The sequence below is a fragment of the Melozone crissalis genome, unplaced genomic scaffold (assembly GCF_028551555.1).
Source record: "Melozone crissalis strain CALT ecotype California unplaced genomic scaffold, PUWL_Pcris_2 ptg000045l_1, whole genome shotgun sequence".
NCBI classification, from domain to species: domain Eukaryota; kingdom Metazoa; phylum Chordata; class Aves; order Passeriformes; family Passerellidae; genus Melozone; species Melozone crissalis.
This window is the reverse complement of record NW_026535823.1, coordinates 6469696-6488078: the sequence shown is the minus strand read 5'-3', so window position 1 is coordinate 6488078 and position 18383 is coordinate 6469696. Positions and strand designations below refer to the sequence as shown.

Sequence of the window (18383 nt, the reverse complement as noted above, 5' to 3'; positions counted from 1 at the left end):
ATTCAAATGAAGCATCTTGAAGTTATCTCATGTGCCTGGAAACCCAGACCAAAGTTTAAGTGTCTGATGAGCTGGGATAAATTTCCTGCCCAGCTACAAGGTCAATTGCTGGGTTAGAATAGTCAAGGAAAAGAAGATACAGCCCCTCACTAGCTTTAACTCAGCATCTGCTCAGCCCAGAACTGGCAGCAGTCACAAATCATGATTTTGAAAGGAAAAAATCGCATTCTTACTGGACATTCTTACTTAGGATAAGCAGGGTGGGCTGGTTTGACAGCTCCAGGATATGTGTACCAACCATGAAGGAACATCACTGCCTCTCCACACCTCCCTCCAGGCCAGAAATTTATTGGGAGAGCTATTTGAAGAGGAATTAATTTACCCCAAGCCCAGCCAGAGCCAACCTTGGCTTTCCTGGAGAGAAAACTTTGGATGTGACTGCAGCTCCAAGGGCGCAATCTGGAGCCACTGAAAGGTTGTCCAGCTCTGCAGCCACATGACAAGTGTCACCCCAGAGCATGTCCAGGGCATGCCAGAGAGGAAAAGGTGGTTAGCATGGTTTTGGCTCTGGAGACAGCCACCCAAGCTGGCCAGCCATGGAAAACAGCCAAACTCTCACTTGTCTTGGTGTCTGCATCTGACACCTAAGCAAGGTGCCACGAGTGCCTCTCCTCCTCCAGCATTACAGGTACTCTCACAGGAAGGCCTGATATTATCCCACAGATTTTGGCTCAACGCCCATAGGCACCACCAGACTTCACTAGGCTTTGCATCACATCCAACTTCCACTCACTGCTTGCTTTTTTTCTCCATTTCCTTTCCTTCTGCAAAGACCAGGACACTCTGCAGCCCTTCTTGGACCATGAGGGAGCGATTTGCTTTCGCAGCCTCAGACAAGTTATCAGTGCACTCACAACAAGTTCTGCTTCTTCGGTCCAGCAGCCAGCACTGCCAAGAAGGGAGCTGAGTGTGCCACAAATGAGCAGAGTAGGAGGTGCCCTGGACGTGTGGAGGAGGAGGGACATGGTAGAGTCAGTCGCGTGGGTCCGCATCCCCGACTTCAAAGGAGCATCAGCAACAGTCAAACAAACACTGTCTGCTGGCTAAATAATGTCATCTGCAAGTGATTTGTCCTGTCACCACCAGTCTGGGTGCTTCGCCCTTGCAGACGATCAAACAGGAGGTCTGCTTTCCAAGATTTGTCATCACCAGAGCCCGCTGCAGCTGCCTCAGTGCCTCTTTCCAAGGAGCGCGAGCTGCAAACACTTCATCAGTGACTTGCGTCATCCTACCCCGAGCGCTCCAGCCTTTCCAGAGGCTGCAATTAACCCTCTGGCTCGTAGATGCACACAGAAAATGGCATCGTTTGGGTAATTCAGTGGCATTCCTGGCTGCTCCATGGCAATGCCTCTGCCCTGTGGGGCTCGAGGAGGCAGCTTCCATGCCGTGTCCCGGCTGGTGCTCACTGGAGCAGAAGCAGCAGTGGCAGCGCTCAGCCTCGGTGAGGGCATCGGCTCCGTGACGACTCCAGTCTGTCACGTAAGGAATTTTATGTGTTCCTCATGCAAATCACCACAACAGATGTCAGATGGTCTGTGCAAACTGGGGCTGGATTTCACATCTGGAAATGGAGACGGAGCGGCATCACCACAGCTGGGATCAAGACAAAGGTGAGACTGAAGTCCAAGCCTGCTGATCCCACTGGGTGTCGGGGGAATGAGGCAGCCCTGGGCAGAGGAGCTGCTGGGAGCCTCTGCCCTAAAAACACTCCATGTGCTGCAATGATCCTACTGAGCTTTGAGGTTGTGCCTCAAAGAGTTCACATTTCTTAGGACATAAATGGGAAAAGGGGAAAGAGAAGAGACCCCACCTCCACTCCAGGGCATGGAGGGCCTCCTCAGAGTTTCCCACCAGAGCTGTGCCAGGAGACAAGTCCAAAGCACTAAGTGCAAGATAGGCACAAGCTGAGTCTCTCTGACTGCCTAGCAGAGGTTTGGAGGACACAGAATGTACATGGGCAATCTCCTGTCCTCTGCTAGAAGTACACAAGTGATCACCTGGAGAAGCAGGGCTGGAAGACAGACAGTGGTGAGACCAGCAAGAGGAGGGGTGGGGCACGGTGTAAGGCAGAGGCCATGAATTCCATATATAGGAGCTCTTGGTGATGTAGATTTGAAAGCAACCCTGATTTCCAGATGAGGTCACAGCTCTGGTTGTTTGGAGGCCAGATGCTATGAAACACCACTGCAGCACACGCAATCTCCCAGCCCAGCCTGCTGAACTGACTGGAAATAGCCACATTCCTGGGAAACCACGCAGACTAAAGCAGATGTTGAAGGATATGGGGAGGAGGGAACATCTGGCTATCTCCACAAGCCTGGGACATTCTCAGGCAGCTGGCGGGGCTTCAGCAACCTGGAGAAGCCTGAAGAGAAGACACGGTGCTTACTCAGGCACAAAGAGACTATTTTAGACAGGAAGAGCTCAGGACAACCTCCTCCAAAACCTGCTGTGGCAGCTAAGCACTGCCTGGGCACCAAAAACACTCGTGTCACCCCCCCCCACAACCACAGATGTGGATCAAAAGTGAGGAAATGCACAATTCAGCCCTAAAGTCAGTCCTCTGCCTGCTGGGGACCACAGGCTGACAGAGTTCAGCACACAGAGGTGTATTCAGCTCAAGCCAAAGCCCAGGAAAAGGCAGAAAGCAGAATCCAATCTCCATCCCTTGTAGGTGTGTTATTTTTCCGAGACCTTCTGCCTTTTTGCCTGTGGCATCAGCTGTGAAGGAATAAAGAGAATCCCACCCTTTTGCCACTCTGCATAGCATGAATATGTCAGGCCAGACTCCAGAGACAGGACAGGGCTGATGGGATGGACAGCAGGGTTGGGTTGACAACAGTCAACCACTTTCCACCTTGTCCTGTTAGTGGTCCTTGCACATGCACAGCATCCAGCAAAACAGAAACCCCACTGTGACACTCTGAGGTCTATCATCCATCATCATATCATGAGATTTGCTGAAGAGATGCCTTCCTGGTGACTACTATCCATCCCTGAGGGACAAGCCTGCTGCTGGGCAGGCCTGCCTGCTTATCCAGCTGAGCTCCCGAGCCTACCTGGGCCCCAGCTCATCCTCACAGCGCCAGGTGAACTCCCCAAAGCTCTCGTAGTGCTGGTTGTAGTGGTAGAGGACTCGGTGGAGGCTGGGGGAGCCCAGGTCCAGCAGGGTGTTGTAGGCTGTCTGCTGCTCCTTGCCACTCGTGTAGCCATTGAAGAGGTTGTAGATCTTGTCTGCTATTTCTAGGCAGAAGGACAGGGGGTGTTCAGTGGGGTGCAAGGAAAAGCATGAATAAAGCCTGCCACGGGTAAAGCTCAGTTCTAGGGAAGCCAGGACCAGAACCAAGATTTGTCCACTGAGTTATGATTTACATCACATCAGGACAAGATCCCAACAGACTACATGGCATTCCCTGGGCTCAGGCCAGGGACAAGGTCCCAACAGACTAGATGGCATTCCCTGGGCTCAGTCCAGGTTAGCTTCCCACAGTTTGGTCTAATTAGGAAAATAACTGGGTGATGCCATCAGGTAGTGTTAGTGAAACACCATTTATTCACTGTTGTTTGCAGAGAGGACTGTGCCTCCTGCAGCCCCCCATCTCAGCCCTGCACACTGTGTGGCAGCTCCTGGGCCACTATGGGTGAAGGAGAGGTTACAGCCAGGACACAAGACATGCACAGGAACATGCTGGAAGGGGGAACTCCCTCTTGTCCCAAGCAGCTCCCTCCATCTCACCTTGAGCTTTCACATCATCTACCACAGGGCACGGCGTCTTGACCGTCACATCACTTGACCTGGAACGTCTTCCTGTGTTGTCAACTCCCCAGAGCGTGAACCTGGATGAGAAGGGGGAAAAACAAAGCTCTGGGCTCCACATGGAAATACAGGAGCACCAAACAGGATCAGGATGCCAGCAGTGCCACAGGGCTGGCACAGGGCACTCACATGTAGGTGGTGTCGGGCTCCAGGCAGCGGATGATGAGGGAGATGGTGGAGGAGAGTCTGTCAGGCACTTGGGCTGGCATGGCACAGGGGGACTTGGCACCAGAGATGATGTCATCCACAAAGCTCAGCACTGTCTCTAGGGAGAGAGGGGAGCATGTGCCACTGGTGATGGCACAGGGGCTGTGGAGAGCCTGTGCCTTGCTGCCACACTGCCTGGTGCCAAAGGGGGACAAGGCTAAGGCATGAAGTTGGTGTCAAGTTGGACCCACTGCTTTTCCAGAAAAGTTCATCCCTATGCTATGGAGCTGCCCCTCTCTGCAGCGTGGTGGGCAGGAGAAGGGCTGCTCTCTCTTCCCCAGGATATTTGATTTGTTGCAGCATCCCCTTGCAAAGACAAAGACAGGCTCTCTTCTAACACCTCCATCTCACTGTCCCTGGAGAACCAGGGGAGTCCCCGCTCACCTGTCTCCACCTTGGAGTGGTCCATTCTGTCAGTGACCTTCTCTTGACGCAGGAGGTAGTCCACAATCTGCACCCCAATGGGGGGCTCCGAGTGGCCCCACTCCAGTACCACCAGTGTGCTGCTGGGCTCATGCACAGTGGAGAGACGCAGGCTGGGGGACAGTTTTTGCATTACTTTCTCACAACAAAAGGGATTCAAAGCCATTAACTCACAGGAGACAGCAACCTCAGGATATAAATTACTCCCCCTCCCTTTCCCCTCCAGGTTCTGGGCATGCTGGTCCAAAGGACTCCTTCCTAGGGCTGCTTTACCAGGATGGATCCACAACCAGCCCCATAGTCCTCAGCTGAACTCAGAAAAGACACTGCAACTCTGCACTCTCGATTCCCATCAGTTTGCAAACCTGCCCCACAAAGGCACACAGCCCCAGCACCTCCTGCCACCACTGCTGGCCATCACCACCCCTTCACAGAGCCACCACACCACAGAGCCAGGCTGGGCACCTACATTGGGTGTGGGAGAGGAGCACAGGTGGGCAGCCCGTCGGCCCCGAAGGCACTGGAGTCACAGCGGCACCAATCCTCGATGACATCTCCGCTGCCCGAGCACCACAGCAAGCTCATGGTGGCCTCCTGCAGCAGCTGGGGGACAGGAGAAGGGGTTGAGCACTGGCAGGTGAGCTCCCATGTAGGAGCATCAGGGGGTAGGACAGACAGAGATGAGAGATCTCTGCAGCCAGGTCATGGAACTTGGGGTTTATTGCAAAGGGCCTGGGTGCAGGGGCCTTTTGGGATTTGGGGTTTATTGCAAAGGGCGTGGGTGCAGGGGCCTGCTTGGAGCTGCCAGCCACAGCTCAGAGCAGGACTCAGAGAAAAGAGGGGTAGAGAGGATGAGAGGGTAAGAGCATAAAATGGTAAGAGAGCAAAAGCATTAGAGAGTAAAAGGGGTAAGAGAGCGAAGTTTTTGTTACAATACAATAAATTTTCTTCTGTCTTGAATATTCTGATTCTCACTAACTAATTTAGTACAATATACAAATCTTATAGCATTTACATACTGCCTATAAGAATCATTATATTACTATAGTGTGTTACATTTTAAACTCTAAAAACTCCTCTTTGGACCCTTTCTGCCAAGCTAGTAGGGTCTGCTCTGACCTTTGGACTTGTCTGCAGGCAGAGGGTGTTGTTCCATCAAAAGGGGATTACCTTCAGCTGGCCACACCATTGTTTTCCCATTGTTCAGTAACGAAGGGATCTCAAAGCTTGCTTTCATTTCAATCTCACTTATACTTTCTATATTCTCAAAATCTTTTGCCAGGCAATCATATTTATAAAGCTTTCCTGTTTCATCTTCCCCAGCACTCCCATCCCACCACCACTTGTGTTCATCCATCCCCTGGTGGGCTCAGCACAGCCCATGCACCCTGGAGAGCAGGGCTGGCCAAGGGGCAAGGGCTGACCCCGCTCCTGCCCAGGTGGCTGCTCACCCGCTGGGTCTGGTTGTTGGTGACCAGCTCGTAGAGAGGGGCTGCCTTGGTGACCTCCAGCAGGATGGGCTCGGCTGGCACGTCGGGGCTGGAGGAGACGTGGCACAGCGGGCAGGAGGAGGGGCAGCGCCCGCGGCTCTGGCACTCCATGCGCACGCCGGCCGCCACGCGCTTGGTGCCCGACTCCGAGAGGCTGGCGATGTACTCGGGGAACGTCAGCACCTTGGGGTCCCGCTCCCGCTCCTCTGACTCGTCCGAGGGAGAGTTGCCTGCAGAAGGGGGGAAAAAGTGACACCAGGGTGGGCTCCAGGCCATTGGTAATGGAATATGAGGGGCCAGAGCTCTGCCTTCCACCCAGGAGAGAGGCAGTGCTTCCAAAGAGCCCCCTGCATCCTTTTGTTCTGTAGGGATTAAATACTTACTGGTCTTCAGAGGAGGAATCAGGACTAAAAAGCCCACCCTGGCCTCTGTGATTGCAGGTCCTCTGGTCGCCCCCGTGCCTCAGTTTCCCCAGCCCCATCCCTACAGCTGGATGGGACAGTCCAGCCTTACAGCAGGTCCCCACGAGAGGGAGCCTCCTTCATGTGGCTGGAGGCTCCTGGAGAACCTGCCTGGGCACCTTCACATCACCCTGACTCCCCAAGAAAACCCCTGCCAGACCACAATCCTGCAAAAGCCTTCCTGGCCCTACATAGCAGGAAATGTTTTGGTGCAAGAGGAACAGTCCTTGCCCAGAAATCAAAAAGGTAAAATCTGCCCATCACTGCTGTGCCCTGGACAGCATCACCCTGCCATGGCAAGCCTTGCCATGAAGGGAAACAGTGCTTTTCACACAAAATCCCTGCCAAAGGATGGCAGGGATTGATACAGAAGGAAGAGGAGCGTAGAGGGACCGTTGAAGATGGTTGGTGGGGTTGGAGGAAGCTGAAGGATGAGCAGGCAAAGCCTCTCAGGGCAGGCTCAGGCCATAATTAGTGGTGACCTGCTACATGGGGGTACATGGGGAGCCACCATGGACGACATCCATGACTCAACAGGAAAATCTCCCTATAGCAAGGATTTGTGGAGAAATGATGGGCCAGCACTAGCCCATCCTTGAGACTCCTGAAAGAAAACAAGGCTGTTAAAACCTAGGATCCAAAAGTGTTGCTCTGCTCCCCCATGAAGCTGGAGATGGATCACTTTAGGCTGGCTGTGAATTGCAGCTTAGCAGGCACTGAGGAAAAGCAGAGGAGCCAGGGAATGATTTGTCTCTTGCAATTTCTCAATCGATATCCAGCCCCTGACGTTTGCAAACAAAAAGCAAAGGAAGGAAAGTGGCAGGTGCCAGAGTGAAACCTAAATGTGATACTGTGGGTGGAAAAAGGCTGCCAGACCTGAAAAGCCTCCAAGCACGAAAATCAAAGAGGAGGAAATTGCAGGAGAAATAAAAGAAGTACTTGCAATCAGGAGGTGCTACATCTGGAGACAGCCCACAGCCAAACAGCACCGTGCCCGTGCTTTCCCAGGTGGGCTTGTGAAGAAGCCCAGGCTCCAGGAGCCCACAGGATCCAGACTCAGGCTTTGAAAGAGGCCCTTCCCACACAAGAGCCCTAGGGAGATAACAAGTATCCCTGTGGCTGGGACATAGCAAGAGCAGCACCACAGGCTGGTGCCAATACTGAGAATTATGAAGCCTCATGATGGAAATGATGTGTCCATTGTGGCTCCAAGCTCACACTGCCTGCACCTGGGAATTCCTGGGCAGCAGCAGCAAACCAAGGTCCTGTAAAAAGCTGCAGCTCTGCTCAGCATCCCCCATGCCCAGGCTTGGGTGCTGGCTGTTGTTTGCTGCCCAAGCCTGGATGCTGCAACCCACCATCCCCAGCATAGGCAGGAAAACACCTACAGGCAGCTTTGCTGAGGCCAGCACAAGAGATCATAGAATCACAGAATAGTTGGGAATGGGAGGGACTATAAAGACCATCGCATTCCAGCTCCTGCCATGGGTAGGGACACTCTCCACCAGACAAGTTGCCACAGACCTGAGGACAGATGGCAGCAGGCAGGGGTTAGGCTGCCTCAGCTTTTGTAAAGCTGCCATTCAAAGTGGGCACAGCCTCTTCCACAGGGGATCCATCACAGCTCACTGCAGCCAGGGCACTGGAGGGGATGCAGCAGTGCCAGAGGCCCTGGGCACCATGATGAACCTCCCAGCTCCTAACTGGTTCCCTGGCATTAAAAGCATTCTCCCCAGGAGAAGGAAACACACTGGAGGGAGCAAAGTCTGGCTGCAGGATGCAGGTGGAAGAGAGTAGATATGGCAGAGACAAAAGGAAGGAAAGAATAAGATTAAAGATAACAGTAAAGTCCAGAATGAGGCAGGATGGCTCGGTGGGATTGGTGCACTTGTCTTTCCCTGGGGCTGTGGGTATTGATCTTTCTTTTTGGCCTGGCCTGCTGCAATCCATGGGAATCCTTTGGCTGGCTTCAAAGGGTGTGAGAGCAGAGTGTGAGATGATGACATGGGACACAGTCCTGACACAGGCTGGGCACCTCCAAAATGCCAAAAGCAAACCCCACTTCCCACTCCCAGGGGGTGGCCATGGATACCCTTCCCAAGGACAAGCTCCTACCTTTGCTGATGTCCTCATACTCCAGCCAGAGCTGCCGCTGGACCTGCCTGTTGGGATACCAGATGGAGCAGGACTCCTCAAAGCCATACACTGCCTCTTGGATGTAGTGGTTGCCAAACTGGTCCAGCAGCGCCACAAAATCTGCACGGGAGGTGGCTCCATCCAGAGAGTGGAGTGCATTGCTGAAGGCTGGCAAGGAGATGGAGGAGATGCTCAGTTCCCAGTGCCCACCAAGCCCTTGCTACCCCGTACACACTCACAATGGACAGCCAGCCTTTGAGCCCATCACCTCTCAGAATCTCTGCTGGTCAGAGTGACTCTGAGATATGTACAAGTCTCTTTTCCCAGCCTGGCAGTCAAAGAAGGAGTCAGGATTCTTCTATTCTTGGTCTCAAGGTTGTTTATCATTTCTTATCTATAAAATTCTTTCTCCAACCCACTGAGGTCTGTCTGGCAGGTTGGGTTGAGGCACACTGCCCATCCTTGGGGCAGTGTTATCTTTGTACACTAAAAACTACATGTACACTATTTACCATGACTTCCCAATACCTATCACCTATGTTAGACAGTGAATTTCTACCTTAAAGCAATCCAAAAGTGCCACCATCACCCAGAAGATGGAGGCTAGGAAGAAGAAGGAGAAAGGACAAGGCATGCCCAAATTCCTCCATCTTGGGACCCCAAGCCCCCATTCTAAGCCCCTAAAACTCTATTTTTCACCTGGTGACAAACTAACTATTATTCTACTTAAACTCTCTTGACTTGTAATTCTTCATAAAAAGGTTGGTAATTTGCTCCATGGGTCAAAATCAAAGGCACAGGGGTCTTGGGCTGTGGGCCAAGGTCTCTGAGCCCCTGGGCAGGGTCTAGAGTCCTCCAGAGCATCCAGAATGGTTCTGGAACCCAGAACCATTTCCTGGGTTCCAACAATCACCTGCCAGCAGAAGGCTCTGTCACCTCTTGCCATCCTCTCTCCTCTATTCCCCATGTTCCTGCACACTTACCCTGGGAGATGGTCATCTGGTTGAGCCGGACGTGGTACATGACAGACTGCACCTTCCAGTGCTGCAGCAGGGGGTACCCAGACACCTCACTGAAGTTCACCATCCCTGCCAGAGAGAGGACACAGGGACTCAATGCCACTGCTGAGCAATACTTCACCGTGGGGATGGCTGCAGCCCTTCGTGCCTTGGGCAACACAGCCAGCAAGGTGGGAAGAAACCAGGGAAAAGGGTTCTGTACACACCACATGCCCCCAGGGAGGCTTTCAGAGCTGAGGGTCAGGTGGTCCCCAGCAATTAAAATGACAGCTTTGAAGGAAAACACGTAGGCTTGTCTCATTTTGCTCTGCGCTGGAAGATAATGAGCCTCCTCCTGCACCCCCTCCTGTTTCCTTCCAAGTGCCCACTCCCAAGGCATGCCCAGGTGCGCTAATTATGTCACTAATGAGAGCTGTGCTTTTTAATGAGCTGTTAGCAGGCCTGGGGACGGTCACCGTCATGCCACATGTGCCCAAGGGCAACCAGGAGGCCCTGGGTCCCCCTCGGCTGGGACTGAGCTGAGTGGGCAGCAGATGGGCAGGGAAATCACTTCCTATTGATGCTAATATTCCCTCAGGACTCTATGACAAAGCTGGGGCTGGAGAGGACCCAGGGTTTGTCCTTCTCCTTCAAAGACATCCCGTTTTTCAGCCATTCAGCTGTGAGTTACAGAAGCCAGGAATTCATGGAGACCTGGGCTGGTGAGCACTTACTCCTGCCCAAAGCAGCTCAGCTTCTATGAGCAGAGGGACCGAGAGGCCACAGAGCCTCAGACAAAGCCCCAGCAAGGGAACTGAGGGGTGCTCATGGCTCTGAATTCGGTGGCCAGAGCATCCCCAGAGTGCCACAGCAGGATGCAGGGACAGGCCACCTCCTCCCTCTCAGCTCCAGTGCTGCTCAGCCAGCACGTCACAGCAAGCTCTGCTGCCAACAGGCACCCAGCAGGAGTTCAGGAGGATAGCAGTGGGCATCCCCCCCTCTGTAAGGAGACCTGGAGACAGAGTATAAGCAGGATAAGATCCTTTGCCTTCAGCACCTCTCTCTTCAGTGCTGCCTGCTGCCGACAGCTTCAAAGCCTCGCTCTTCCCTGCAAAGTGTTTATGCAAAAACAGCCCTTCCTTACTCAGCAGCTCTGCCTCTCGTGTATTCACAGCGATATCCAAGCTTCTGACAAGCAGAGAATATTTTACTTCTTTTCCTTTTTTTCCTCTTTTTTTTTTTCCCCTCTAAATAAGCCAGCAGAGTGTGGGAAATGAATAGCATCATTTACTGGCTTTTACCTCCCCAGCATAATTGCCAGTGAAATCCCAGTCCCACTGACACTGCTGTGATGCTGAGGCTGTGGTGGCAGCATCCCTGTGCTTCCCTCTCCTGCCTGTGCCTTCCTTACATCCATGTAACCATGTCACAGGCAGGAGAGCCCCAGTGGGAGGCAGGTGTCCTCCAGCACCTCCAGGCAGGGTTGAGCATCCCCAGGGAAGCAGGAGTGACCCACCCATCCATCTCTCCTGGGGAAGCTCAGCCCCCCAGGACCCACCAGCACCCTCCTCCCTGCTGAATCTGCCTGCACCTTCACTGCCATGCACCCTGTCAGGGCAACCAGCATCCACCAGACCCTCGATACAGTCCATGGGGGCTCCCCAAAATCCTCCTGGAAGCTCTGCCAGACAAGGGAATGCACAAGCTCTCCTATGAGACAAAACCAGCCACATCCTGTGCTTAGCAGCTCCTCAATGTCAGGGCCATTTCAGCTAACAGTGAGGTAGAGAAATCATAGAGAAAAGCTTCAAAAAATCAGGCCTGTTCTTCTGGAATCAGTGGCTGGCCTTATCAAGCTAGCACTTTGCAAGTTCCCATGTGAAAACAATCCTTTTGTGAGAAATTTGTTCAGATAACAAACTTTTCCTGGGTTAAAAAATTACTTGCACCTGCATAAACTGTTTCTGCACCGTTAGATAGGAAAATGAAAACTATCTTTACCAAACAACTGTCCCTGCATGTAGACACCAAGAGTTTGAGTGACCAATCAATACAGGATAACAACTTGTTACTAACTAATAAAAGTAATTGGAGAGAAAACTACTGACCAATTGGAGTCCCACAGGAGGTCTGTAAAACTGTATAAAAAGGAGTTATGTGAATAAAAAGTTGCTTTTTCCACCATGAAGAAAATGGAGTCCTGAGCGATAAACAGCAACAAACACCAAGGAAATGAAGGTTACTTATGTGTACTGGCAACATGGAAAAAAGGCAAATCCTTGAAGGCTGTCTAGGAACCCATGATAACCTATCACTCATGGCCCATGATGCTCTGGTATGACAAACCAAAACATTTTGTTTTGGTGGCACTGGGTTTTGAATGCTTCATTAAATCAGCAAAGAAATCAAAAGTAATTGGAAAACCTCTTTTGCCCTAAAAAAAAAAAAAGAAGAAAAATCCTTTTGTAAATACTCCAAATAGTTGATGGATGCTTGAGCTTTTACTCCACAATTAATTTACAGCCTTTGCCTTTCCTTCATTTTTAATGCCTTCCTCCTACTGGAAAAAGGAACCAACCCTCAGCTGCTGGTTCCTTTGTGTGCGGCTAAAGCCAGACTAGACATATCCCCCAGTAGATATATCCTGTGGGAGGTTGGGGTGCTGAGCTGGACATGCTGGCAGCTGCCTCCCTGGGAGAGGCATGGATCCAGCTGGACTCACTCACCAGTGAGGAACTCAGGGTCGGGCGTGGGGTCAGAGAGCTCCTCTTGGCACTGGTTCTCCAAGGGCACTGTGGCCACCACCAGCCCATCAGGCAGCTGCTGCTCCAGGCCCCGGGCAAAGTTGTTCTGCCTGGAAGGTAATTGCAGAGAGAAGAGCAAGGCTGGGGGACAGCACTGACTGCTAGCAAGTGATCCATCCCAAAAAACCACCTGGCACTTCTCCTTTCCTTCAGGAGCAGATTAAAAAGATGTCTACTCTTGATGGAAAGTGTAAGACCCACCCTCCCCACCAGCCCCTCCATCTTCTGCAAAGCAAAGCCAGGCATGGACGGACAGGCAGTCTGCTACAGTCCAGCCCCAGGCTCCTTCCACGCCTTCTGTCGCAGACATCTTTTCATGCAAATCCTTTCCTCCTGAGAAACTGAGAGGTCTCAGGAACAAAATGTAAACATTGGTTATCTGCTGCTGTGGAATGCAACAGGTGGATCTGTGATTGGTCTCATAGAGTTGTTTCTAATTAATGGCCAATCACAGTCAGCTGGCTTGGACTCTCTGTCCGAGCCACAAACCTTTGTTATTCATTCTTTTCTATTCTTAGCTTAGCTAGCCTTCTGAGATGAAACCTTTTCTTCTATTCTTTTAGTATAGTTTTAATGTAATATATATAATAAAATAATAAATCAAGCCTTCTGAAATATGGAGTCAGATCTCCGTCTCTTCCTTCAACATAAGACCCCTGTGAACCCCGTCACAGCCTTCCTCTTGGAGAGGATGCTGAGGTCTGACCCTGCTGGGGTCTGCAACTCACCTGAAGGTCCCTCTGAGCACCTGGCCTGGTGCCACCTCCCTGGTGTGGTTGTTGTAGCCGTAGAAGAGCTCCCCGAAGAGGGTCTGGTTCATGGGCAGCTCGCGGGGCTCGCCGCAGTCCCCGCCCTCGGGGCACGACTCCGAGATCAGCTGGCACGAGCGCCCGTCTGCGCCCAGCTTGTAGTCCTCAATGCACCTGGGGAGCCAGCACGGGGTGCCTGTCAGCTGCAGCCCCCCAACAGTGAGCACAGACACAAGAACAGAGGAGACACCCTCCATCTCAACCCCACCAGCTCAGGGGGGCAACAGCAAGTGACAGCAGCATTTTGGGGTGTCCCCGTGGCCAGGGAGGGGATGAGGATGGGTCACTTCTGGGAATCTCTGCTGGTCAGAGCGACCCTAAGATGTGTTAGAAACTCTCTTTTTCCAGCCCAGCAGTCAAAGAAGGAGTCTGAGCTCTTCATTTCTTGGTCTCAAGGTTGTTTATTGTTTATTATCTATTATCTATAAAATTCTTCCTCTGACCCACCGAGGTCTGTCTGGCAGGCTGGGTTGAGGCACACTGTCCATCCTTGGGGCAGTGTTATCTTTGTACACTAAAAACTATGTGTACATTATTTACCATAACTTCCCAATACCTATCACCTATGTGAGTTTCTACTCTAAACCAATCTAAAAATGCCACCATCACCCAGAAGATGGAGGCTAGGAAGAAGAAGGAAAAGGGACAGGGCACGCCCAAATTCTTCTTTCTTGGGACCCCAAGCCCCCATTCTAAAAACCCTAAAAATCTATTTTTCACCCGTGACAAACTATTATTCTACTTAAACTTTCTTGACTTGTAATTCTTCATATAAAGGTTGGTAACTGTTTTTTCCAAGGGCTAAATGAAAGGCACAGGGGTCTTGTGCTCTGTGCTAACATCTCCGACCTTCCTGTCAGGGTCTGGAGTCCCCCAGGGCAGGCAGAGGAATTTCCTGGGCTCGGGCAGTCACTCACCCGCAGAACATGAGGATGTTGTAGAGCAGGGGGTCCTCAGGCAGGGGCACCATCTGCTGCAGGCACAGCTGCTCGCAGCCCCCGTTGAAGCCGTCGGAGCAGTCCACACCCACGTGCCGGTCGTAGCAGCCCGTGCCGTCCTTCATGGGGCTCAGTCCTGTGGGGCACTGGTGGGGTGGGGGAAATAGGGGATGAAAACCCATGGGAAGGTTTCTGTCTGTGGGGCTGAGGTGGAGGGCAGGGCTCCAGCATTGCTCTCCACCAGAAAGTGCAGCCTTAGCAGTGCTCAGGGGCTGCAGGAGGGACAGCAGCACCATCCTCATCTGCAGAGATTCCTCCTGCACCACTTTGCAGCCCTCAGGAGTGCATCCCCTGAGGTGGGAACCCCCTAAGCCATCTCCTATCAAAGCAATGTGCTGGTATCAACCCCACTCTCCAGCAACCCAGCTCCAGTGACTGACAAAGCCGTGCTGCCCTTTCCACATCCACTTTCTTTCCCGCTCTCACAGCCTCTTCCCCCCAATGCCCAGCTCTGGTGACACCCCAGCCCCACAGTCCCCCTGTTTTGGGGCAGAGCAGCTGTAGTGGTGACACACACATGAGTGATCTGCAGCCTCCCACAGAGCCAACAAACAGATGGACTCTTACTGCCTCGTGTGCTGAGCAACAGAGGATCTGCCAGCCCAAAACCATCTCCCTGCTACAAAATCAACCTCAAAACATGCACCATAAAGTGACAGCAAGGGAGGCAGGGTTCCCTTTGTGGCCTGGCCTTCCTTGCTGACACCAAGGGGGGTTCCAGGAGCCTGGGGACACTCACCACACAGCCCGTGGAGTCCAGCTTGCGGTCCGAGATGCAGCGGAAGTTCTTGCTGCAGCCGCCATTGTCCCGGGAGCAGTCGCGAACGGGCCCGAAGGAGTCCAGCAGCACCTCCAGGCTGTCGAAGGAGGACGAGGTCATCAGCTCTTCCCTGTGAGGAGGAGGAGGAAGGGGAGATGTGTAATCGCTGCTTCCATGAGATGTTGTGGATGCATGCATGACCGTGGCTGCTGCATGGGTTTTCCCAGAGCTCAGGCTGACGGTGAACTGGACGGCAGCCGAGCTTTTAGAAGGATGCAGGAGCTCCTGAGATGAGGAGAAAACTGCCAAAACCTCGGCTTTGCAGGACTAAAGAGGGGCAGGTTCATGGTTGTATTAATCTCGTGGGATGGGGATGCCAGCTCTGCTTGCTGAAGTCCCTCCTGAGCTCCTTCACCCTGTCATGGCACCTACCTGACCTCCACTGCATCCTCCATCACCGTCATGTCAGTCTTGCACTTGGCTGAGGGGTTGATGGCCAGCTCAGCTGGTGGGATGACAAAGCTCTTGCTCAGGGGCAGCCACATGCCCTCGCCCAAGGTGTAGGTGAACCTGCCAGGGAGAGCAGAAAAGGCTTGGATAAAGGAAAAAGCTGACCCTGGAAGGTTGTCTCCACCCAAATCCAAGCCCTTGAGCCTCCCTGCTCATCCTGCAAGGATGCCAGCCCAGACTAAGGTGTGTGGGCAGGGTAAAGTGGGGTGGCTCCTCCAAATACACCCAATGATTCCCAAAAATTGCATGTTACTTTAAAAAAAGGGCACTTTCATTTTCCATAGAAACCCTCCTTCAGAGCCTAAAACTCACTCTCACCACGGACAGGGAGGAGGAACTGGCTGCTGGGTATCCAGCACCCACATGAAGCTGCAGGGGCATCTTCCCAGCCATGCTCACATGTCCCCAGGAGGTGGCACAGGACAGCTGTGCTCAGCCCTGCCAGCTGGGCTACCTGCATTCCCTGAGTCATATTTAAGCCCCAAAATGTGCTGAGCATGTTGCCTTCACTGCTTACCGAAAAATCTTGTCAGAAGGCTGCTCACCCAGCACCAAGTCAAAGCCACGTTGGAAGATGGTGTATGGCCAGGGCCTGGAAAAGAAAACCAGGAGCATCACACCAGCATCATGTCCTCACAACTGCTCACAGCCCAAAATGCCTGCTCAGCCCTCAGCTCACATGCAGAAGGGTCCTGGGGTAGGATGACTCCGAGGGTAGCCAGGACAACACAATAAAATAGCCTCAGATCCAAGATCTTAATTTTGGGGTCCCTACAACATCAGATTCTCATTCCAGCTCCAACCTGTCAATAGGCCAGTGGTATGTTGCATCTGTTATTTTGGGGTTGGATGCACTCCAGCCATCCTCACATCCCTTCATGCTCGGTACCACCTGCCTGGTCCTGTTTTAGGGATTTGCATCACAGCTATTGAATTGCAAAAAGAAAACCAAACCACAGCTGGACCATCTCTGTGAGGTTTTTGCCAGGCAGCACATCAAGCCTGGGACCTCAATTTCACCACCTGCCTTATTACCACCCTTTTTTACATTGTTCCAGGTGGGGGAGCTTTGCAAAGTGGGCGGGAAGACAAGGTGGAAGCGTGGAGCCAAGCAGGAGGCTGGAGAGCTGGTCCATCCCTGCTGTTGTAGATAGCACAGGGTGATGAGTGATGAGCCACTAAGATTTGGAGGCTGGTACCTTTCAGTGGGACACCCATGGCCATGACACCTTTGGGACATGAACCCCCAGCAGCACAGCCCTGCTGGCACACCACCACTCACAGAGTGACACAGACAAGAGACCCCACTGCCAAACCCTAAAACTCCAAATTCCCTCTGCAAAGAGCTCAGAGCTGGGGAGAGGAGATTTTCCATCACATCGCATCACTGCTGCTAAAATTCAGAATCAAGAGTGTCAGGTGCCAGTGACAAACCCAGGGATTTTCTCTCAAGGCAATTACAGCTCTCCTGCACAAGCAGTTTAATTTCTAATCTGAACTTATTTCAGCAAGGACAAAAATAATAATAATAATAATACAGAAATCCTGCCTGCAGGATTACAGCATTCCTTTGCTGGGATACAATGCTGTTCTCCTGTCTGGTCAGCTGGGAGCTGGGGATTACATTCAGCCCACAATCGGATTGCCTTGAATGAGGTCAGCCTCATCCAGAAAGAGATGTGCTCCTTGTGTCTCGCCAATACCTTGAATGCTTCACTCCCCCACCTTCCAGTGCTCCTGCAGATGGGTTTTATTCTTGCTTTTGAGGAGCACATCAGGCTGGGAACAAAGGCAGAGGCTGTATAGAAGCGAGGCATTGTTCCCCATCAATTGGGGTGGAAAAGTGGTTGTGGAGAGCTGCTCTTGGCTTGCAGCAGAGCTCAGTGCTGGGGCAGGTGCTGCAGGTGCACAGGGACTGCCAAACCAGGTGGCACATGTGGACACACCCAGGACATGGAGCCAGTGTATTTGGACCCACCTGGGAGATTGAAATCAGCACTCAAGCCATGTTGTGTCCACCCAGGATGCAATTTCCAAATGTGGCTAAAATTCCTGTAATCATGGAGTCCCAGAATGGCCAGGGTTGAAAGGGACTTTAAAGATTATCTCATTCTACCCCTCTTCCACTAGCCAAGGTTGCTCCAAGCCCCATCCAGCCTGGCCTTGAACACTTCCAGGGATCCAGGGGCAGCCACAGCTTCTCTGGGCACCCTGTGCCAGGGCCTCCCCACCCTCATAGTGCAGAATTTCATCCTAATATCTAATCAAACCTTCCCTCTGTCAGTTTGAACCCATCACCCCTGCTCCTAACACTGCATGCCCTTGCAAAAAGTGATGATGGCTGTGATCCAGGGAAGAGGTTTCTGTGCTCCAGGAAGGGAGATGTGGCATCTCCTCAGCCTGCCACACTTTTCCCTTACTTGGGGTCAAAAAAAAGCCCCTTAAATGCAACGTTCAGCCTTTAGCTACATCCCTACATGGCAAGGGAGAGTCAGGCTTGCATGGCCTTCAGAGCTCACAAAGGAAAGTGGGAATGACCAGCAGCTCTGCAGCTGACCAGGTTGGATTAAATGGGCCAGGAATGACAGCTCTCAGCTTCTTGCAAGCCTTGGCACTCAGGTGGGCATTGAAACAACAAAATGGGGAATCACCAGGGCACCTGAGAACCAGCAAATTCCCCACACTCAGCCAGCAAGGTCCCAAGGCCAGAGTGCTGCCAGTGGATCCCCAGGACAACCTTAAGTCTCTCAGCTCTTCTAGATGGACCATTACCTGCATGCTTTGCTCCATATCGGGGCTTGAGTGGAAGCTCACAAAACACCTGCTAAGCCCTCCAAACCTGGAGCTGCTGGAGATGCTTTGAACCAGCTCAACAGGGCCCTGGCCATGCTTAAATTGCAGCCCCATGGG

At 52.4% G+C, this 18383-nt stretch overlaps 1 protein-coding gene across 4 annotated transcripts in view; it reads right to left on the bottom strand.

The window, feature by feature from the left end:
- ASTN1 (astrotactin 1) overlaps positions 1-18383 on the bottom strand; it is a 66571-nt gene that overhangs the window by 9750 nt on the left and 38438 nt on the right. For all 4 annotated transcript variants that reach the window (XM_054286257.1, XM_054286258.1, XM_054286255.1 and 1 more), the window contains exons 9-22: positions 15991-16065; positions 15396-15533; positions 14943-15093; positions 14123-14289; positions 13125-13319; positions 12319-12446; positions 9578-9682; positions 8574-8762; positions 5959-6227; positions 4977-5110; positions 4469-4620; positions 4007-4142; positions 3797-3897; positions 3120-3303 (exon numbers count right to left, since the gene is read on the bottom strand). In XM_054286257.1, the coding sequence (XP_054142232.1) occupies positions 3120-3303; positions 3797-3897; positions 4007-4142; positions 4469-4620; positions 4977-5110; positions 5959-6227; positions 8574-8762; positions 9578-9682; positions 12319-12446; positions 13125-13319; positions 14123-14289; positions 14943-15093; positions 15396-15533; positions 15991-16065 (2124 nt within the window). The remainder of the gene's footprint in view (positions 1-3119; positions 3304-3796; positions 3898-4006; positions 4143-4468; positions 4621-4976; positions 5111-5958; positions 6228-8573; positions 8763-9577; positions 9683-12318; positions 12447-13124; positions 13320-14122; positions 14290-14942; positions 15094-15395; positions 15534-15990; positions 16066-18383) is intronic.